Source organism: Carex rostrata, chromosome 1 (genome assembly GCF_964058835.1).
Source record: "Carex rostrata chromosome 1, lpCarRost1.2, whole genome shotgun sequence".
NCBI classification, from domain to species: Eukaryota; Viridiplantae; Streptophyta; class Magnoliopsida; order Poales; family Cyperaceae; genus Carex; species Carex rostrata.
In genome coordinates, this window is record NC_135918.1 from 17,033,135 (window position 1) to 17,054,489 (window position 21,355).

Here is a 21,355-nt window from a genome sequence, read left to right on the forward strand (position 1 = left end):
CAATGCCTCTGTGACCAGACAAAGTTACTGAATAAAATATGGATATCAATTATGAGGGATAATCAACACAGAAACTTGGCAACAATTCATGTAGACTTATACAAGCTCCATTTTACAAATTATTAGTAAAAAACAAAAAAACAAAGAAAATACATAAAATGACACATCAAAACCATTCCCAAAATATAGCTCATTTTATCATGCATGCCTTTACTATTTATCATTTCAATCAACGCTCATTCTCATTCGGTTTCCATGTGGACAACCCAATTAAGATGGTTCCTTTCCATCCCAATAGAAGCCATTTGTTAGTTTCTTCAACAAGATAATCCTTGTGGTAAAGCTCTCTCACCATTCGCTCTATCTTTGTCTTGATCAGTGAATCCACAGGCAATTGCACAAAACCGGCCCGAAGATTCCTAACCTGCCACTGCCTATACGTCTCAGGCCTCTCCACTCTCTCTGAACCCTCACAAGCTATTGCATTAATTGCTCTTGGAATGAGAACATACCTCTCAATATGGAGCCTCGCCTCACTCTCTCGAGGCATAGTTGAGTCGAAAATATCAAAAAATGATGAGAACTTCGATAAAACTCCCTTAAATCGGGTTGTGTAGAACGGCGTATTGTACGAGCCATTATAAATTCCATGAATAAAGACACGTGGTTTGATCTCCCTTATCAAGTTTAGAACTTTATCACGAGGGCATATCATGGCATCAGAAATTGTCTCATCAGCAAGTTTTCTAAGTCTAATTAAGCAATTTACTACTAAAATCTCATCTTTTTCGATCTTAAGATCTTCTATTCTAATGTTCTCCCATTTGGATGCTATACCTTGATACTTGAGATGGATATTAAATCTCTTAGCATATTCTGACAACCGCCTTCCTGTCTCTTCAACAAGTTTGTTTGGACGGAAACCCTTTTCGGGAAATTCTATACCAGTTATACGGATTTTAGGTGTACTTCCTAACCTCGAGAGACGTTCAAAGAAAGATGGCCACAAGAATCCCATGTTGATTCCAAAGTCAATTATATGAACCTTTGTGGCATTTTTTGAGATGTTAAGGATTGTTTGGATAGAGAAGTAATATAATGCTTTCATAAACGGGCAAATTGCATGATAAAACCGGAATGCTTTCAAAACTTCGGTCACAGTTCCTTGCCTGGACAGTAGTTTATGGTAGATATCACTTCCCGTACCAGCCAAGCGTGCCTCGAGTGCATCCACCAAATAATATGCCAAACGTTGGTCACCATTTCCCATAGGGTATGAGTGTTTCCTTATTTGCTTGATAAGTTCAGAGGCCCTGTTGTAATCGTCAGCAGAAATTGCTTCACAACAACTAATTAGGAGAGAATGAAGATTTACCAAGCAATCTCCAGTTTCCTTATGCCCCAGTGATTCATTTTTCATATCTTGTTTCATACCTTCACGTGCTGACATAACCTCTTTGGCATATTTGCTACCACGGAAAAGGAAAAATTGATCCAAATCATTTCTTGCCTGTTCATCTGCAGAAACTGCTCGTTGCTTGAGAGCTCGCCCCTCTGATATATCTGGTTCTCTATCTTTACTTGAACCCGTTTTAGTGTTCTCACTAACATCGTTTTTCTTGGGTTTTTCATGAGACTCAATTTTATTTGGCTCTAAACCCACAAACAACTTTTCAATGGTTGGAAGAAACTTCATTGCTTCTTGAGCACCCTTTTCGACTCGTGTGGCCGGAAGCTGGTTCTCCATTGATAAAGCAGATATAGGGTCAGCACTGCCACTAATCAAGAGGGGTTGAGATATAGTGTATGGTGGCACATCATCTCTTTCAATGAGATCATAGAAGGATTTCTCAGTTTCTCGAAGAGCCGTCTCTTCTTCATAAATGCTTATCTCGTCATCTATATTTTCTTCTAATAGAATTTGGCCTATATAGTTGATTATTGCATTGGAATTGAGATCACAGACCTCTTGGCTATTTGTACCATTGGTTATCAAAGCATTAGGTGTGGCATTCTGGTTCTGGTCACATTCAAAAACAGCTTGTGGTGCACTCGGTGTATCAAGGGCATTTTTTTGCCAAACATCTTTAGAATCCATTTGAAGCTGCCAAGTAACTGCAATCAACACCAAGTACACCGTTTAATTTCTTATTGCACAAAATATATATATATTTAAGGGGGACTGAATTGTAACAAACCAGTTAGTTGCTGCAGTACTGGTACGGTTTAGTGTCTTTTTGTTGTCAAAGCTGAGTAGATTGTGGTAACTGGTAACTAGTACCGGCTTTTAACCTGGTAAGAGTGGTACTGGTATGTAAGGCTTTTGAGTGGACAAATGAGAGATACTTTACAAAGGACCTCGTTAGCTTTCATTACCGTTTTGGTTGATGCATGAGTATGTACTTGTTTAAACTTGTTTCTACGAATGGATGTAGCCAGTACCTCTCTCAAAAAAAAAATGTTAGATATGCTTTGTTGTCCTAATCATAGAAGGACAAGTCGGAATCGGATAAATCTGTCAGAATCGGCTAAATCGGATCGGAAACTCACATTGTTTTTGCCGGATGTTTGTTTTGTTTGAAATAATAGAAATAAAATTGTAAAAAAATAATTAGGTCAAAATTAATACTAAGACCACTTGTTAACCCCTGAAAAAAAGAAAAATAGAAAAAGAATAAAGAAGAAAAACCAAAAGAGAAAAAAAAAAAAAAAATGGTAAAGGAAAAAAATATTGCAAAACAGAAAAGATCAAAATGGAGGTTCCCATTAACACAAGAAATGGAGAGGGAGAAAGATGGGAATAAAAATTCTATTTTTTTGGATGAAGCTAAAAATTCAATTCGGAAGCTCCTGTCTCTCATAATCATTTCCGACTGAAGGGTCCCATGGTGCAAAAATATCTGTGCGCCATGTTCATTTTCTGTTAATGATCTTTCATTTTACTCAGAAAAAATCTCCAAATCAGAAAAATAATCAGAGTTTCAGAGAGTTAAGATGGAAGAATTGGTTTGAAACCAGAAGAACCGGTCTAAATCATAAAACTCGGTCTGAAATCGGTGCAAACTCGGCCGATTCAACACTGTTCAACCCGGTTTTACCCCTAAAACTCGCTCTCCACATAAATCGGTTAAAATTCAGCTCGGTCTGGTCCGATTCCTGTTCAAATCAACCGATTTCGGTCTGACTCAGCCGAATTTGCCTTCTGTGGTCCTAATTAGTATGTTCATGGAATAAATTTCTTGACAAAATTTATCTTAGTAATGAATTTCATGGATAGAGAGTCTTTCAAATATACCAGGAAATTCATTACAAGAACAAGAGTGTAGAGATGAGATGAGATCCATATAATTAAAAAGGCCGTACCTATATATCCGTGGTCTCTTTGCAGCTCTGCTTTATCTCTGTTGTGAATACAGAGAATACTTCTCTTCTTCTTTATCTCTCAGCTGCTTGTGGTGGAAATGAAGTGTAGAAAAATCAACTCGGATGGAAGGACCTATAGTCTTTTTTGAAGGACTGGAAGGTCCTATAGTCAGTCAAAAAAGTCAAAGATTGTATGCGCTTTGATTCTCTACAACTATATGATCTGAACGCACGGTAAGTGTAACCATATCTTCTGAGCTATGTTCACGGCCATACGCTAATTTTCAAAAATTATGAATATAATATGTTTATTATATATATGATATTTTTATTATTTTAATAATATTATTAATTCAAAACTTATATTATATAAATTAAATATCAAAAAAATTGAATAGGAGATGATACAATAACCTAAGTATGTATTAAATAACATAGCTACTATTTTATATAACAACAAAAGTGAGTTGGCATAGTTGTCAGGGGTTATATATGTTAACCATTGATATAATAATGTCTTTAATTCAAAAGACATTTCCGACTCCTAATTAAAATATTGATAATATTCTCTTAATTAGTTTCTTAAAACATCAAACCAAGAAAGCGTAATTGAAAAAAAAAATCACCTCTTTTTTAATTGATCATCTAAATTTATGAAACTAAGAAATGAGAAAATTCATATAAGTATTTGAATTTTATTAATTAATAAATATAATTTGTATAGAGTTTTTAATATTAAATTTTTAATGAATTATATAACTAAACTAGCTTTTTATACAAATAAATTCATTCATCGTTTCTTCCATTAACTTTCCTTGTTAATAAAAGAAGGTGAAAATTTTCTTATAACGTCAATTTCAAATTAAAACTTGTAAAAAGTCTCTTGAATTCAAAGTTTTACTACACGTATATTGTATCGCCTCAATATATAACAAGGTTCTAAATAGCATGCTATATAGCATTATAGCACCGCTATTGCGTTTTCATACTATAAAAGCTATGCAGCTATCAACTCTGTAGCGTGCTATTTTACGCTATAGCAACGCTATATGAGCATAACACCATTTTTTTAATTATTTGATTATGACGCGATAAACACTATTTAGATCTTTAATATATAACATAATTCATAACTTGAAATCAATAAAAAAAAAAAACTAAAAATCACTTTAACATATAATCAATTTGTGAAGAGCCAAATTTAAACTTTTCTAGGGAAGAGCATTTAGCCTGTTTACAAATCGAAACACAAAGGTTACATAATTTAATTGCTAGAGAGAATAACACATGTCCGCCAAATGGAGCAGATTTAATAATGCCCTTTTTTTTTAAAAGGGAGAATTTCACGTATACCCCTCAAAAACTTCAAAATTACATATTTTCCTTTCTAAAATTTTAAATTACATATTTTCCTCTCTAAACTTCAAAAACTCACAAATTTATCAATTTTATTGTCTTTTATATTAAAACTCATTCTAAATTTATAAAATATTCATTTTATCCTTTCTTAAAAGCATAAAATGTCCATGGACTCGAATTTTGAATCTGAAGAGTTCATCTACCGTCTGATCCGTGTGTATCGCATTGAGTTATGTCTATATTACTTCAATTTGCGTGCGTATTCGCTTCAAGATTTGTGTTGATCTAGCACGCACATATCTTAAAGCAATTCTAATCCGCGCGCACCACATTAAGATACGTGCGCATAGCTTCAAGATATGTGTTTGTTCGCCTCAAGATTTGTGTTGATCTAGCGTATAAAGCAGTTCGGATGGTAGATGAACCCTTTGTGATTCAAATTTAAATTTGATGGGTGTTTTATGTTTTTAATTAAGGGTAAAAAAAAGAAATTATAAATTTAGAATGAGTTTTAATATAAAAGACAATAAAATAGGTAAATTTGTGAGTTTTTAAAGTTTAGAGGGGAAAATACGTAATTTCAAAATTTAGAGGGAGAAATATGTACTTTCGAAGGTTTCGAGGGGTAAACATGAAATTCCCCCTTTTTGAAATATATTTTGAGGTGGTCTTGGATTTTATTAAATATGTTAAGAAAAATAGATGAATTAGCTAAATGATTATGTGACTTATTTAAATTAAGAGAAATATTTTTGGAAATTATTTAATAATTACAAATATTGGGAGAATTATTCAATGCAAAGTAAATAATTATGAGAAATATCAATGTTTTTTTATGAAAATATGCTCGTTGATCTTCCACTTTAATTTAAGGGGGATTCCATGTATATCCCTTAAAAGTTTTAATATTACGTATTTATTTCTCTAAAATCAATAATTACATACTTATATTTTTATTTTTTTGAAAAGTAGTGGTATTACCACCGATTTCATTGAAATCAATCATACTTGATCTGGTATCCAAAATAGATACCAAAATCAAATACAATAATCATTTACAATAGTTTGTATCAACATCAAAAGACTAAAAATATGCAAGAAATAGCTAACTAAGAAATAACCGCTACAAGTCAAAAACAATAACCATGAAGCAAATATATCAACTACAAAATCACCAAAACATATAAAATATTAATCATTCAATAAGTCATCATCCGTTAACTATTCTCCAGACATTTGATCTGAGAGGCTGCCAGTCCCAGAAGCTTGGATTTGCTCCTCTTCCTCCTCTAATACTATTGGATCTGGGAGGTCCTTAACATCATATGGAAGCATTAGATTTAATTTTAAAAAAAATTTATAGATTTAGATTTACACCAAAATATTGCTAAAGAAATAATCTTAAAATCTATTTTCTTAATAGGCAGGGGTTGAGAATCACTAAATATTACTATATTTTTTTCTAACCAAATTGTCCATAAAGTAGTTCCTCTTAACAATTCAACCAACAATTTATCTTTTAAAGGTATAGATGCATTAAGCATCCAAAGATTCCTCAAAGATTCAAACTCAAAGATAAAATTATTATGAGTTACAATCCAATCCCAAATCATTCTACTATAAGAACAATGAATAAATAAATGTTCCATACTTTCATACTAGTAAAGCACAAGTAAAGTCAAATTGCCATCCTTTCTTGGACAAGTTATCTTTTGTTAAGATTTTATCTCTTTTTACCAACCAGAGAAAGATCTTAATTTTCAAGGGTAGATGTGATTTCCATGTAGTATCATACTCAGAATTGAGCTTTCCATCAAATTCTAACTATTTGTAAAAAGAGTGAACCGTAAAGTAGTCATCTTGTGACCATCTTCAAATTAATCGATCATCCCACTGTTCAAACAAAGAGAAGTGTTCAAATTTTTGTAAAAGGGTCAACCATTATATTATATATATACCTGTTAACTGTTTTTGAAATGTTATATGCAAGCGTGACGATGCAAATGCATCCACCACTGAGAGAAATCTATCACTAACAATAGAAAACAAGTTAGAAAATTGATGTTGCAATCAGTGTTTTAATATTTGGTCTATTCGGCCGAATATTTCCGAATAGAGAATAAGAATCCGAATAAGAACTGAATATTTTCGAATATGAACTGAATATGAACCAAATATTTCTGAATAAAGAATAAGAATCCGAATAAGAACCGAATATGAACCGAATATTTCCGAATAAAGAATAGGAATCTGAATAAGAACCAAATAAGAACCGAATAAATTATAATTTCATTTATTTAAGTTTGAACTTATTGTTTATTTATGCTTATTTGTAGTTTTGTAATTTGTACTGTGAGTTGTTAACTTGTTCTAACTTGTGTTATGTTTTATTTATATTTATTTGTAATATTTATCTATGTTTATCTATGTTTATTAGAGTTAATGTCTATGAATTTTCATTTGAAAATCTAAATATATAAATCCGAATAAAAATCCCAATATTCGGCCGCATACTATATATTCCGTATTCGGTCGCTTTCCGAATACCGAATAAGAACCGAATATTAAAACACTGGTTGCAATGCATATTCATTATATCATCTATCTAACCAGAAGGAAGTGGACTTACCATTGCCAATTTCTTTATTGAGACCAAGATTAATTACTTTATGATTCTTAAGTATTGATTTCCAAAAAGGAGAACAGATAGCAGGAGCTGTCCTATTACCATATTTACTTATAATGATATTACATACTTATATTTAAAAATTGTAAAAATTCACATATTTGTTCAATTTTCAACGATAAATAGAAAGTTAATGTTAAATACGATGGATTGACAAATATGTGAGTTTTTATAATTTTCAAAAATAACTATATAATTACTAAATTTATAGGGATGATATTGGAACTTTTGAAGGATTTACATGAAATCCCCTTGATTTAATTTATTTAGGCTTTGTTTTGGGCCTGACGAAGCTTCTGAGCCTTCTACCCTCTGTTCCAATTGATTTTTATTCATGCTCTCATCTGATAACATATTAATTTCATTGAATGGAATCTATTAAAAATGTTTATTGAACAATTGTTATTAACTAATAATACTCTATCCACAAAGATGGTTGTCTTCCAATACCTCTAAAACATGTCGAATTATAAAGTATTTTCAATAAAATAAAAAATAAATTATTCTTGAATTTAATTATGTCACTGGATTAATTTTGCCTTTTATTACCAATAAATATTCAACGGTGGCGTATACCTTAACTGAGGGGAGTGCACGATATTAATTGTTATATTATGTTATCATCTTTTAAAAACATGAAGAGATTCCCATGCAGCATGATTTATTCTAGAGCAGCAAGATATGTATGAATATTAAAGCGGACACACATAAATATTAAAACAACATGTACGGATCTTAAAACGGATCAGACGAAAATAGACACCATCAAGCTCAAATTTTATTGGTCCAATATATGTGGGACGCATCCAGTTTCCAATATTTATATTTAGAGTAGAACTAGAGTGTTCTTAAGCATATCAAAGTGTTTGGTGAGTTTAACTCTAAAAATCTATTAAATTAATTTCAAACAATAAATCCAAATCGTTGAAACCGATTAGTCTTGAACGTTGCGTTGTTTACCATTGATTTAATCTGTAAATTTGTTTATTTTATTTTGTGTGCATAAGCTATTTGATGTAATGCCTCTGTGACCAGACAAAGTTACTGAATAAAATATGGATATCAATTATGAGGGATAACCAACACAGAAACTTTGCAACAATTCATGTAGACTTATACAAGCTCTATTTTACAAATTATTAGTAAATAAACAAAGAAAATGCTTAAAATAACACATCAAACCCATTCCCAATACATATCTCATTTTATCATGCATGCCTTTACTATTTATTATTTCAATCAACACTCATTCTCATTCGGTTTCCATGTGGACAACCCAATTAAGATGGTTCCTTTCCATCCCAATAGAAGCCATTTGTTAGTTTCTTCAACAAGATAATCCTTGTGGTAAAGCTCTCTCACCATTCTCTCTATCTTTTTCTTGATCAGTGAATCCACAGGCAATTGCACAAAACCGGCTCGAAGACTCCTCACCTGCCACTGCCTATACGTCTCAGGCCTCTCCACTCTCTCTGAACCCTCACAAGCTATTGCATTAGTTGCTCTTGGAATGAGAACAGTCCTCTCAATATGGAGCCTTGCCTCACTCTCTCGAGGCATAGTTGACTCAAACATATCAAATAATGATGAGAACTTGGATAAAACTCCCTTAAATCGGGTTGTGTAGAATGGCGTACCGTACGGGCCATCAAAAATTCCATGAATAAAGACACGTGGTTTGATCTCCCTTATCAAGTTTAGAACTTTATCACGAGGGCAGATCATGGCATCCGAAATTGTCTCATCAGCAAGTTTTCTAAGTCCAACTAAGCAATTTACTACTAAAATCTCATCTTTTTCGATCTTAAGATCTTCTATTCTAATGTTCTCCCATTTGGATGCTATACCTTGATACTTGAGATGGATATTAAATCTCTTAGCAAATTCTAACAACCGCCTTCCTGTCTCTTCAACAAGTTTGTTTGGACGGAAACCCTTTTCGGGAAGTTCTATGCCAGTAATACGGATTTTAGGTGGTTTACTTCCTAACCTCGAGAGACGTTCAAAGAAAGATGGCCACAAGAATCCCATGTGGATTCCAAAGTCAATTATATGAACCTTTGTGGCATTTTTTGAGATGTTAAGGATTGTTTGGATAGAGAAGAAAAATAATGCTTTCAAAAACGGGCAAATTGCATGATAAACGCGGAATGCTTTCAAATATTCGGTCACAGTTCCTTGCCTCGACAGGAGTTTATTGTAGATATCACTTCCCGTACCAGCCAAGCGTGCCTCGAGTGCATCCACCAAATAATATGCCAAACGTTGATCGCCATTTCCCATAGGGTACGAGTGTTTCCTTATTTGCTTGATGAGTTCAGATGCCCTGTTGTAATTGTCAGCAGAAACTGCTTCGCAACAACTAATTAGGAGAGAATGAAGATTTACCAAACAATCTCCAGTTTCCTTCTTTCCTAACTCATTCGGTGATTCATTTTTCACATCTTGTTCCATACCTTCACGTACCGAGATAACCTCTTTCGCATATTTGCTACCACGGAAAAGGAGAAATTGATCCAAGTCATTTCTTGCCTGCTCATCTGCGGAAACTGCTCGTTGCTTGAGAGGTCGTCCCTCTGATAGATCTGGTTCTCTATCATTACTTGAACATGTTTTAGTATAGGTCTCGTAACATATTTCTTTGTTCTCACTAACATCGTTTTTCTTGGGTTTTTCATGAAACTCAATTCTATTTGGCTCTAACCCCACAAACAAATTTTCAATGGCTGGAAGAAACTTCATTGCTTCTTGAGCACCCTTCTGGACTCGTGTGGCCGGAAGGTTCTCCATTGAAGAAGCAGATATAGGGTCATGAGCACTGCCACTAATCAAGAGGGATTCAGATATAGTGTATGATGGCACATCATCTCTTTCAAGGAGATCATAGTAGGATTTCTCAGTTTCTCTAAGAGCTGCCTCTTCTTCATAAATGCTTATCTCATCATCTATATTTTCTTCTAAAAGAATTTGGCCTATATAGTTGATTACTGCATTGGACGTGAGATCACACACCTCTTGGCTATTTGTACCATTGCTTATCAAAGGATTAGGTGTAGCATTCTGGTTCTGGTTGTGGTTCTGCTCACATTCAATAACAGCTTGTGGGGCATTCGGTGTATCAAGGTCATTTTTTTGCCAAACATCTTTGGAATCCATTTGAATTTGCCAAGTAACTGCGATTAGAACCAAGTAAAATATATATAAGGGGGTCTAATTTGTAACAAACCAGTTAGTTGCTGCACTGGTACAGTTTAGTGTCTTTTTGTCGTTAAAGCTGACTACATTGTGGTAACTAGTAGGCTTGAACCCGGTAAGACTGGTAGTGGTATGTAAGGCTTTTGAGTGGACAAATGAGAGATACTATACAAAGGACCTCATTATCTTTCATTACCGTTTTGGTTGATGCATGAGTATGTACTTGTTTAAACTTGTTTCTACAAATGGATGTAGGCATGTAGCCAGTACCTCTCTCAAAAAGAAATGTTAGATATGCTTTGTTGTCCTAATCATGGAAGGAAAAATCGGAATCAGAATCGGAATCGGTCACTTTATTGTGGAATTGAAATCGGATATCAGTATCGACTACATCAGATTGGAAACTCGGATTTTTTTTGTCGAAACGTTTGTTTTGTTTGAAATAATATAAATAAAATTGTAAAAATATAATTAGGTCAAAAGTAATACTAAGTCCACTTGTTAACCCCTAATTAAAAAAAGAAAAAGAAGAAAAAGAAGAAAGAAGAAAAAGGAAACAGGTAAAGGAAAAAACTAGAAAAGATCAAAATGGAGGTTCCCATTAACACAAGAAATGGAGAGGGAAAAAAGATGGGAATAAAAATTCTATTCGGAAGCTCTCCAGTCTCTCATTTAATGGGTCCCATGGTTCAAAAGTATCTGTGCGCCATTTTCATTTTCTGTTAATAATCTTTCATTTTCCCCAGGAAAGAATTTTCAAAATCAGAAAAATAATTGGAGTTTCGGAGAGTTAAGATCGAAGAATCGGTTTGAAACCAGAAAAACCGGTCTAAATCATAAAACTCAGTCTGAAATCGGTGCAAACTCGGCCAATTCAATGCTGTTCAACCCGGTTTTACCTCTAAAACTCACTCTCCACGTAAATCGGTTCAAAATCGGCTCGGTCTGGTCCGGTTCCGGTCCAAATCGACCGATTTCGGTCTGACTCGACCGAGTTTGTCTTCTATGGTCCTAATTAATATGTTCATGGAATAAATTTCTTGACAAATTTTATCGTGAAAGTAATAAGGTTCATGGATAAAGGGTCTTTCAAATATACCAGGAAATTCATTACAAGAACAAAAGTGTAGAGATGAGCTAGATGAGATCCATATAAAAAACCTGTACCTATCTGTGGTCTCTCTGCAGCTCTGCTTTATATCTGTTGTGAATACAGAGAATATTTCTCTTCTTCTTTATCTCTCTGCTGCTTGTGGTGGAAATGAAGTGTAGAAAAATCAACTCGGATGGAAGGACCTTAACAAAGATTGTCATAGTCAACCTTTATTACTTTGACAATTCAGAGAAAAATTAACCTATAGATTAAATATACCAAAAAAGTCAAAGATTGTATGCGCTTTGATTCTCTACAATTATATGATCTGAGCGCATGATACCCATCTCTTCTGGTCGATGTTGCATGGATACAGGTACGGATACTGCAATAAAGTAGTTTTAAAAGATATGGATACGATACATCTATTATATATATTATTTTTTATTATTTTAATAATATTATTAATTCAAAACTTATATTATATAAATTAAATATCAAAAAGTTTGAATGGGAGATAGGGGTGTAAACGGATATATATATGTTCTCTTTTACCTCCGCCTCTGGTTTTGATGTATCATTTTAAGCATTTTTTTAGTAATAATTTGTAAAATGGAGCTTGTATAAGTCTATGAATTTTTACAAAGCTTCTGTGTTGGTTATCTCTTCTAATTGATATCCATATTTTATTCAGTAACTTTGTCTGATCAAAGAAGCTTTGCATTAAACAGCTTATGCATGTGCACAAAATAAAATAAAAAAATTTACTGATTAAATGAATGGTAAACAACGCAACATTTTTGTTTACCTGATTCACTGTGCCTATTGCCATCATTACCCAAGAAAAAATCGCCGAACTAATTGGCACCGCCATAATTCCTGATTGGTTATAAGAAAATACAGGAGCATCTAATAAAAAAAAAGAAAAAAGTCAAAACACGCAATTTGGATGCGACCGTTGCTGTGAAGCCTGCGATTGATTTCAACTTGGTCAAAATCGAAGTGGGAGAGAATGAACCTCACGGAATGTTCAAGACTAAAGACAACAAACACAGGCTCAACATCAGGGATTCACTGTTTGAACTTTGAAAATGTGAAGTGTACTCTAGTATCATAAAAAAAAATATAAGTGAAAGTGAATCCCTCCTCATATATCAATGATATTATTTAAACTGATTCCTCATGTATGAATAAGGATACGGGTAAAAAAAATATTTTCAATAATCTCGACAAGTCATGTACCAATAAAAATTATTTTGTATTCATTATTTGTATAATTATTGATAAATATAAAATTATATTATATAATATTTTGTTTGTGCATATAACTATATAATTTTTATTATCATGATTAGATTGATTTATACAATATATTATGTAACTTTTCATTTAGTAATTTATGATAAATTTGATTTATCGAGTTTATTAATTCGTACACAAAAATATTTTTTTAAATATCTAGTATATTTTTTTTAAATTGAGATATATAATTATATTTTTTTTATATTTTATGATATATTATGTATAAGATGTATTGTGTTGTGTGTGTATAGCGAGAGAGAGAGAGGTTGGCTAATATCAAAACGTTTGCATCACGGCTTCCGTGCAACCAAGTTGTCTTCGAATTTTTATGATAGTACTACAACATTTTAATAAATTCAAAAAAAATGTAAGATTTGATCTCCAAGCTCGAAAATGATAGTACTACATAGGGTTCTAAATAGCTAGCTATAGCTACGCAATAACTGAACTATAGCTTTTTCGGATCTCAAAAGCTATAACGCTATTAACCGCTTTTCTTTTATAATGATTCTAAATAGCTAGCTATAGTTGTCCTATAACTACGCTATAGCTTTTTCAAATCTTAAAAGCTATAGCGCTATAATTGCTATTTAAAACCTTGGTACTAGAACATTTCATGATTTGTATTCTACATCACTCTTAAATGTGAACTATTTATAAAAAAATTACTACTTGCCATAGAACAATCCTTTGCCTTTGCCGGTAAATTTGTAAATGACAGCTTTTTTGTCTTAAAAATTTAGTTAATAACCCTTGTAATTCAATTTAAGAAAATTATTTTAAATTTTTCATTCAAAAAATATTTTCTAGTACTCATTTTTTTTTTAAAGTTACATTAAATTTACCCTCTGATCGGAAAGCTCCTCTGGAGTGGAAAACGCGAATCAGAAAGAGAATTGACATTTCTTCGGCTGATCGGAACAAAGAAGCAAATGAGAGAAGAGAAGATTTGACGCAATTTGGAGGCGTTGATATCGTCCAACGAAATCGCGTGCGGAGCATAGGTATTTGACGAGAATTGATTTGACGCTGGTGAAAGGTCAACTTAACCCTCATTTTCTTCGCTTTAGTTATGAGTTGAAATATAGGGTGAAAAAGTGCGACAATTGTTTCAATTACCTCCGATCAAGTAAGTTATCTACTACTTTTTACTGTTATTGTCAAAATATAATATCAATTTTTGTTCTATTGTCTTCTCCATCACTCCGAAGGAAACCCTAAATTAGAGTTTTGTGGCATATGAAGTAAATAAGGAGAAAATTGAGGGAACTTATTTATTATTTGTGAATGAATTCTTGTGATGTATTTATCCATTTTGATCATAAAAATTCAATTGAAATTTAACTCTATTGAATTCTCTTCTATTGAAATCATTTGAACTCAATTTAGTTCCGATCAGTATTACTGTTGCAAGGCCTGATGATCGGGACTTGATATCATTTCCAAGAGTGTGGCATTGAATATGATTGGTGCTCTGTATGAAGCCAAAACTGCTCTGTCAATATCTTTACACCATTGTATATGATTTGTTTTTTGAGGAATATACATGAAATTCTGATCGACTTCAAATATCTAATTCAAATCATCGAAATCCATGTATTTCATGAGTGATGCATGTACATATAAAATTTTGAAAGTTTCGAATTTATTTGCTACGTACAAGATCAAGCGGTCAAGGAAATAAATTTTTTATAAGTTAATTTATAAATTATTTTATATATTCAATTTTTATCATTTCTTTGACCGCTTGACCTTGTAGCAAATAAACTCGAAACTTTCAAAAAAAAAAATCACATGCATGCACATGCATCACTCATGAATTACATGGATCCCAACGATTTGGATTTAACGTTTGAACTTGATCCGATATACTTTTAAAGTTGTGCTCACCGAACCCTCTTAGTGAGCACATTACACTCTAGTTTTGCTCTAATTAATATATTTCATAGATTTAAAAGAAAAATATATGATATTATAAATTTGGTAAATTTATAACTAAAATGGTTTATTTTTAGAAACATATATTAATTGATCGTTTCATCAAACTTAAATTACAAAGTCAAAATAAATATATATAATTGAAAAGTTAATAATAAAATTTGAAAGAAAAACAAGGAAGAGTCTGTAACCGCCAATAACAACAAAGGATAAAATTTTATTTTATTTTTCGAATACTGGCGTATTTGATCGACTAGTATAAAAATATTATTCTATAATTCGAACAGATAGTTTATGTCCTAATCATATTAATATCATAACTTAATTATTTGGAGCTAAATATAATTATATAGAATGCATGTTTTCATTAATTTTCTCCGATATCTCACTAATTTTTTTATTAAAATGATAAAATATTATTATTAGATTTTTTTTCTATTATATTTTATATTAAAAAATAAAGTGACATTTACATAATAGATCATACTAAACTTATTTCTCTCTCTCTAACTCTACATGCAAATTTTCTTATAAGATCAATTTCAAATAAAGACCTGTAAAAATTCTAATAAATTTAATTAAAATTTTAACTAGACACGCTAGATCGCCTCACTATTTGACTTGAATCAATAACTTGAAATCATTAAAAAAAACTAAAATCACCCTAACAATGATCAATTTTTGAAGAGCCAAATTTAAAAAAAATGTAATTATTTTAATCAATTTATCTATTTAAGCTAAGTTAAGAACGTTTTACACCACACAAACAACGTGATCTAAGTTTTTTTTTTTTTGTTTTATATATATGATAATCTAATTACTTCAGCAATGAATCAATGATGATCGGGACTTGATATCCTTTCCAAGAGTATGGCATTGAATATGATTGACGCACTGTATGAAGCCAAAACTGCTCTGTCATTATCCTTACATCATTGTATCTTTACTAGTGAAAGTCATTTACATTTATATCTGGGCTCTGGAGAACAGCAGGTTGAAGCATGATTAATTTACTGAGGGTCCTAACACGTACTATGTTTCTAATTTCTTATCTTTTTTTTTTTGTGATGTTTTCTGTTGTTTTGGATCTTCTTTATATCTTCAATTGTTTTACTGAAGAGTCTGAAAAGTTTAGATAATTATTCAGCATTGTGTGTGTGTGTTTTTTTCTCAAATTTAAATCATTGGATTACTCCTTAAAAATGGTTCTGTGATATTTTGTAGGGATGTTTTACATCTGTTTTTAAACAAAAATTCCATTTTTCTTTTCTTTTTACTTTTGCAGAGGGCTATAGAGAAACAATAAATTAAATTATAAGAGCTATAGGGAAAAATTACTAGTTGATAGTGCAGCCGCCAGCTAAGATCCGTTGAAACCGTCTTGAACGTTGCGTTGTTTATTTTATTTTGTGCGCATGCATAAGGTGTTCCATGCAATGCCTCAGTGGCCAGACAAAGTTACAGAATAAAATATGGATATCAATTATAAGGGATAACTAACACAGAAACTTTAATTGCAACAATTCATGTAGACTTATACAAGCTTCATTTTACAAATTATTAGTAAAATAACAAAGAAAATGCTTAAAATAACACATCAAAACCATTCCCAAAATATACCTCATTTTATCATGCATGCATTTACTATTTATTATTGCAATCAACACTCACTCTCATTCGGTTTCCATGTGGACAACCCAAATAAGATGGTTCCTTTCCATCCCAATAGAAGCCATTTGTTAGTTTCTTCAACAAGATAATCCTTGTGGTAAAGCTCTCTCACCATTCTCTCTATCTTTTTCTTGATCAGTGAATCCACAGGCAGTTGCACAAAACCGGCCCGAAGATTCCTAACCTGCCACTGCCTATATGTCTCAGGCCTCTCCACTCTCTCTGAACCCTCACAAGCTATTGCATTAATTACTTTTCGAATGAGAATAGTCCTCTCAATATGGAGCCTCGCCTCACTCTCTCGAGGCATAGTTGACTCCAAAATATCAAAAGCTGCTGAGAACTTGGATAAAACATCCTTAAATCGGGTTGTGTAGAACGGCGTAATGTACGAGCCATTATAAATTCCATGAATAAAGACAAGTGGTTTGATCTCCCTTATCAAGTTTAGAACTTTATCACGAGGGCATATCATGGCATCAGAAATTGTCTCATCAGCAAGATATCTAAGTCTAATTAAGCAATTTACTACTAAAATCTCATCTTTTTCAATCTTAAGATCTTCTATTCTAATGTTCTCCCATTTGGATGCTATACCTTGATACTTGAGATGGATATTAAATCTCTTAGCATATTCTGACAACCGCCTTCCTGTCTCTTCAACAAGTTTGTTTGGACGGAAACCCTTTTCGGGAAATTCTATGCCAGTTATACGGATTTTAGGTGTACTTCCTAACCTCGAGAGACGCTCAAAGAAAGATGGCCACAAGAATCCCATGTCGATTCCAAAGTCAATTATATGAACCTTTGTGGCATTTTTTGAGATGTTAAGGATTGTTTGGATAGAGAAGTAATATAATGCTTTCATAAACGGGCAAATTGCATGATAAACGCGGAATGCTTTTAAATATTCGGTTACAGTTCCTTGCCTCGACAGTAGATTATGGTAGATATCACTTCCCGTACCAGCCAAACGTGCCTCGAGTGCATCCACCAAATAATATGCCAAACGTTGGTCACCATTTCCCATAGGGTATGAGTGTTTCCCTATTTGCTTTATGAGTTCAGATGCCCTGTTATAGTCGTCAGCAGAAACTGCTTCACAACAACTAATTAGGAGAGAATGAAGATTTACCAAGCAATCTCCACTTTTCTTATGCCCCAGTGATTCATTTTTCATATCTTGTTTCATACCTTGACGTACTGATATAACCTCTTTCGCATATTTGCTACCACGGAAAAGGAAAAATTGATCCATGTCATTTCTTGCCTGTTCATCTGCGGAAACTGCTCGTTGCTTGAGAGCTCGCCCCTCTGATAGATCTGGTTCTCTATCTTTACTTGAACCCATTTTAGTATAGGTCTCGTAACATATTGCTAATTTGTTCTCACTAACATCGTTTTTCTTGGGTTTTTCATGAAACTCAATTCTATTTGGCTCTAAACCCACGAACAACTTTTCAATGTTTGGAAGAAACTTCATTGCTTCTTGAGCAACCTTTTGGACTGGTGTGGCGGCCGGAAGGTTCTCCATTGATAAAGCAGATATAGGGTCAGCACTGCCACTAATCAAGAGGGGTTCAGATATAGTGTATGGTGGCACATCATCTCTTTCAAGGAGATCATAGAAGGATTTCTCAGTTTCTCGAAGAGCTGCCTCTTCTTCATAAATGCTTATCTCATCATCTATATTTTCTTCTAATAGAATTTGGCCTATATAGTTGATTACTGCATTGGACGTGAGATCATAGACCGCTTGGCTCTTTGTACCATTGCTTATCAAAGGATTAGGAGTAGCATTCTGGTTCTGGTTCTGGTCGTATTCAAAAACAGCTTGTGGTGCTCTCGGTGTATCAAGGGCATGCCAAACATCTTTCGAATCCATTTGAAGCTGCCAACTGCGATTAGCACCAATTACTTTCTGAATTGTAGAAAACATATATATTTAATGGGGTCTGAATTGGAACAAACCAGTTAGTTGCTGCACTGGTACGATTTAGTGTCTTTTTGTCGTTAAAGCTGTCTACATTGTCGTAACTGGTACTGGCTTTTAACCTGGTAAGACTGGTACTGGTATGTAAGGCTTTTGAGTGGACCAATGTGATATACTTTACAAAGGACCTCATTAGCTCCGTTTTGATTGATGCATGAGTATGTACTTGTTTAAACTTGCTTCTACGAATGGATTCAGCCAGTACCTCTCTCAAACAAAAATGTTAGATATGCTTTGTTGTCCTAATCATAGAAGGAAAAATCAGAATCGGAATCGGTTACTTGATTTTGGAATCGGAATCAGAAACTCGGATTTTTTTGCTGGATGTTTGTTTTGTTTGAAATAATATAAATAAAATTGTAAAAAAATAATTAGGTCAAAATTAATACTAAAACCACTTGTTAACCCCTGAAAAAAAGAAAAGTAGAAAAAGAATAAAGAAGAAAAACCAAAAGAGAAAAAGAAAACAGGTAAAGGAAAAAAATATTGCAAAATAGAAAAGATCAAAATGGAGGTTCCCATTAACACAAGAAATGGAGAGGGAGAAAGATGGGAATAAAAATTCTATTCGGAAGCTCTCCTCTCTCATTTAATCATTTCCGACTGAAGGGTCCCATGGTTCAAAAATATCTGTGCGCCATGTTCATTTTCTGTTAATTATCTTTCTTTTACCTAAGGAAAGATCTCCAAAATCAGAAAAATAATCGGAGTTCGGAGAGTTCAAAATCGAAGAATCGGTTTGAAACCAGAAAAACCGGTCTAAATCATAAAACTCGGCCGATTCAACACTGTTCAACCCGGTTTTACTCCTAAAACTGGCTCTCCAAGTAAATCAGTCCAAAATCGGCTCGGTCTGATCCGATTCCGGTCTGATTCGGGCGAGTTTGCCTTCTATGGTCATAATTAATATGTTCATGGAATAAATTTTTGACAAATTTTATCTTGAAAGTAATATGGTTCATGGATAAAGGGTCTTTCAAATATACGAGGGAATTCATTACAAGAACAAAAGTGTAGAGATGAGATGAGGTCCATATAAAAAGCCCGTACCTATATATCCGTGGTCTCTTTGCAGCTCTGCTTTATCTCTGTTGTGGATACAGAGAATACTTCTCTTCTTCTTTTACCTGTATACCTCTCTGCTTTCTCTCTGAAAATGGTGGAAATGAAGTGTAGAAAAATCAACTCGGATGGAAGGACCTGACAAATATAGTCATAGTCATCATTTAATTACTTTGACAATTCGGAGAAAAAATAACCTACAGATTAGATATACCAAAAAAATCAAAGATTGTGTGCGCTTTGATTCTCTACAATTATATGATCTGAACGCACGGTACCCATCTCTTCTGGGCTATGTTTTGCATGGATACAGATATAGCTATCGTATTGGATACAATACGGATATGGCGATACACTAAATTTCATAAACCATGAATATAATACGTCTATTATATATATTATTTTTATTATTTTAATAATATCACTAATTCAAAACTTATATTATATAAATTAAATATCAAAAAGTTTGAATGGGAGATAGGGGTGTAAACGGATATATATATATGTTCTCTTTTACCTCCGCCTCTGGTTTTGGTGTGTCATTTTAAGCATTTGCTTTGTTTTCTTTAGTAATAATTTGTAAAATGAAGGTTGTATAAGTCTACATGAATTGTTGCAAAGTTTATGTGTTGGTTATCCCTTATAATTGATATCCATATATTATTCAGTAACTTTGTCTGGTCACAGAGAAATTGCATGGAACACCTCGCACAAAATAAAATAAACAAATTTACGGAGATTAAATCAATGGTAAACAACGCAACATTTTTGTTTACATGATTCACTGTGCCTCTTGCCATCATTACCCAAGAAAAAATCGCCGAGCTAATTGGCACCGCCATAATTCTTGATTGGTTATAAGAAGAATACAGGAGCATCTAATAAAAAAAGAAAGGAAAAGAAATGTCAAAACACACAATTTGGATGCGACCGTTGCTGCGAATCCTGTGATTGATTTCGACTTGGTCAAAATCGAAGTGGGGGAGAATGAACGTTCAAGACTAAAGACAAAAAACATAAGCTATGTATCAACATCAGGAATCAACTGTTTGAACTTTGAAAATGTAAAGTATACTCTAGTCTCATAAACAAAAAAATGTAAGTGAAAGTGAATCTCTCCTCACATATATAGAGAGATTAACTAATATTAAAACGTTTGTATCACGACTTCCGTGCAATCAAGTCGTCTTCGGATTTTTAAAGTCGAAATGATCGATTTAAACCGTTAGATGCGATCTCTATATTAAAATGTGCCTGGATTGAACAAATATGTGAGGTTTTACAATTTTCAAAAATAAATATATAATTACTGACTTGAAGGAACAATATTAGAACTTTTGGAGGATATACATGAAATTCCCCTTGATTATATTTTTTATTTTGGGCTTTGTTTTGGGCCTAACGAAGCTTCTGAGCCTTCTACCCCCTGTTCCAATTGATTTTTGTTCACTCTCATCTACAAACATATTAATTTCATTGAATGGAATCGATAAAAATTGTTTATTGAACAATTGTTACTAAAAAACAGTAGAAAACATGTCAAGTCATCAAATATTTCACGTTCTGGATATTGATCTAGACATATTTACTTATATTAAACTGATTATTTTATATTAAGAGTTGTAATTAATAATACTCTATCCACAAAGATGGATATCTTCCAATACCTCTAAAACATAGATTTTTTTTAATT

The 21,355-nt window shown here is 32.9% G+C and overlaps 1 protein-coding gene and 1 pseudogene across 1 annotated transcript; both read right to left on the reverse strand.

Moving 5' to 3' along the window:
- Window positions 1-52: 52 nt before the first annotated feature.
- Window positions 53-19,718, reverse strand: LOC144561533 (scarecrow-like protein 9). The gene is made up of 3 exons (XM_078310505.1): window positions 19,651-19,718; window positions 9,865-10,581; window positions 53-1,434 (listed from the first exon to the last, which is right to left on the reverse strand). Exons 2-3 carry the CDS (start codon window positions 10,562-10,564, stop codon window positions 230-232), a joined length of 1,905 nt encoding a protein of 634 aa, XP_078166631.1. The 5' UTR covers window positions 10,565-10,581; window positions 19,651-19,718; the 3' UTR covers window positions 53-229.
- On the reverse strand, window positions 16,597-18,492 carry LOC144567672 (scarecrow-like protein 9 pseudogene; annotated as a pseudogene).
- Window positions 19,719-21,355: the final 1,637 nt, after the last annotated feature.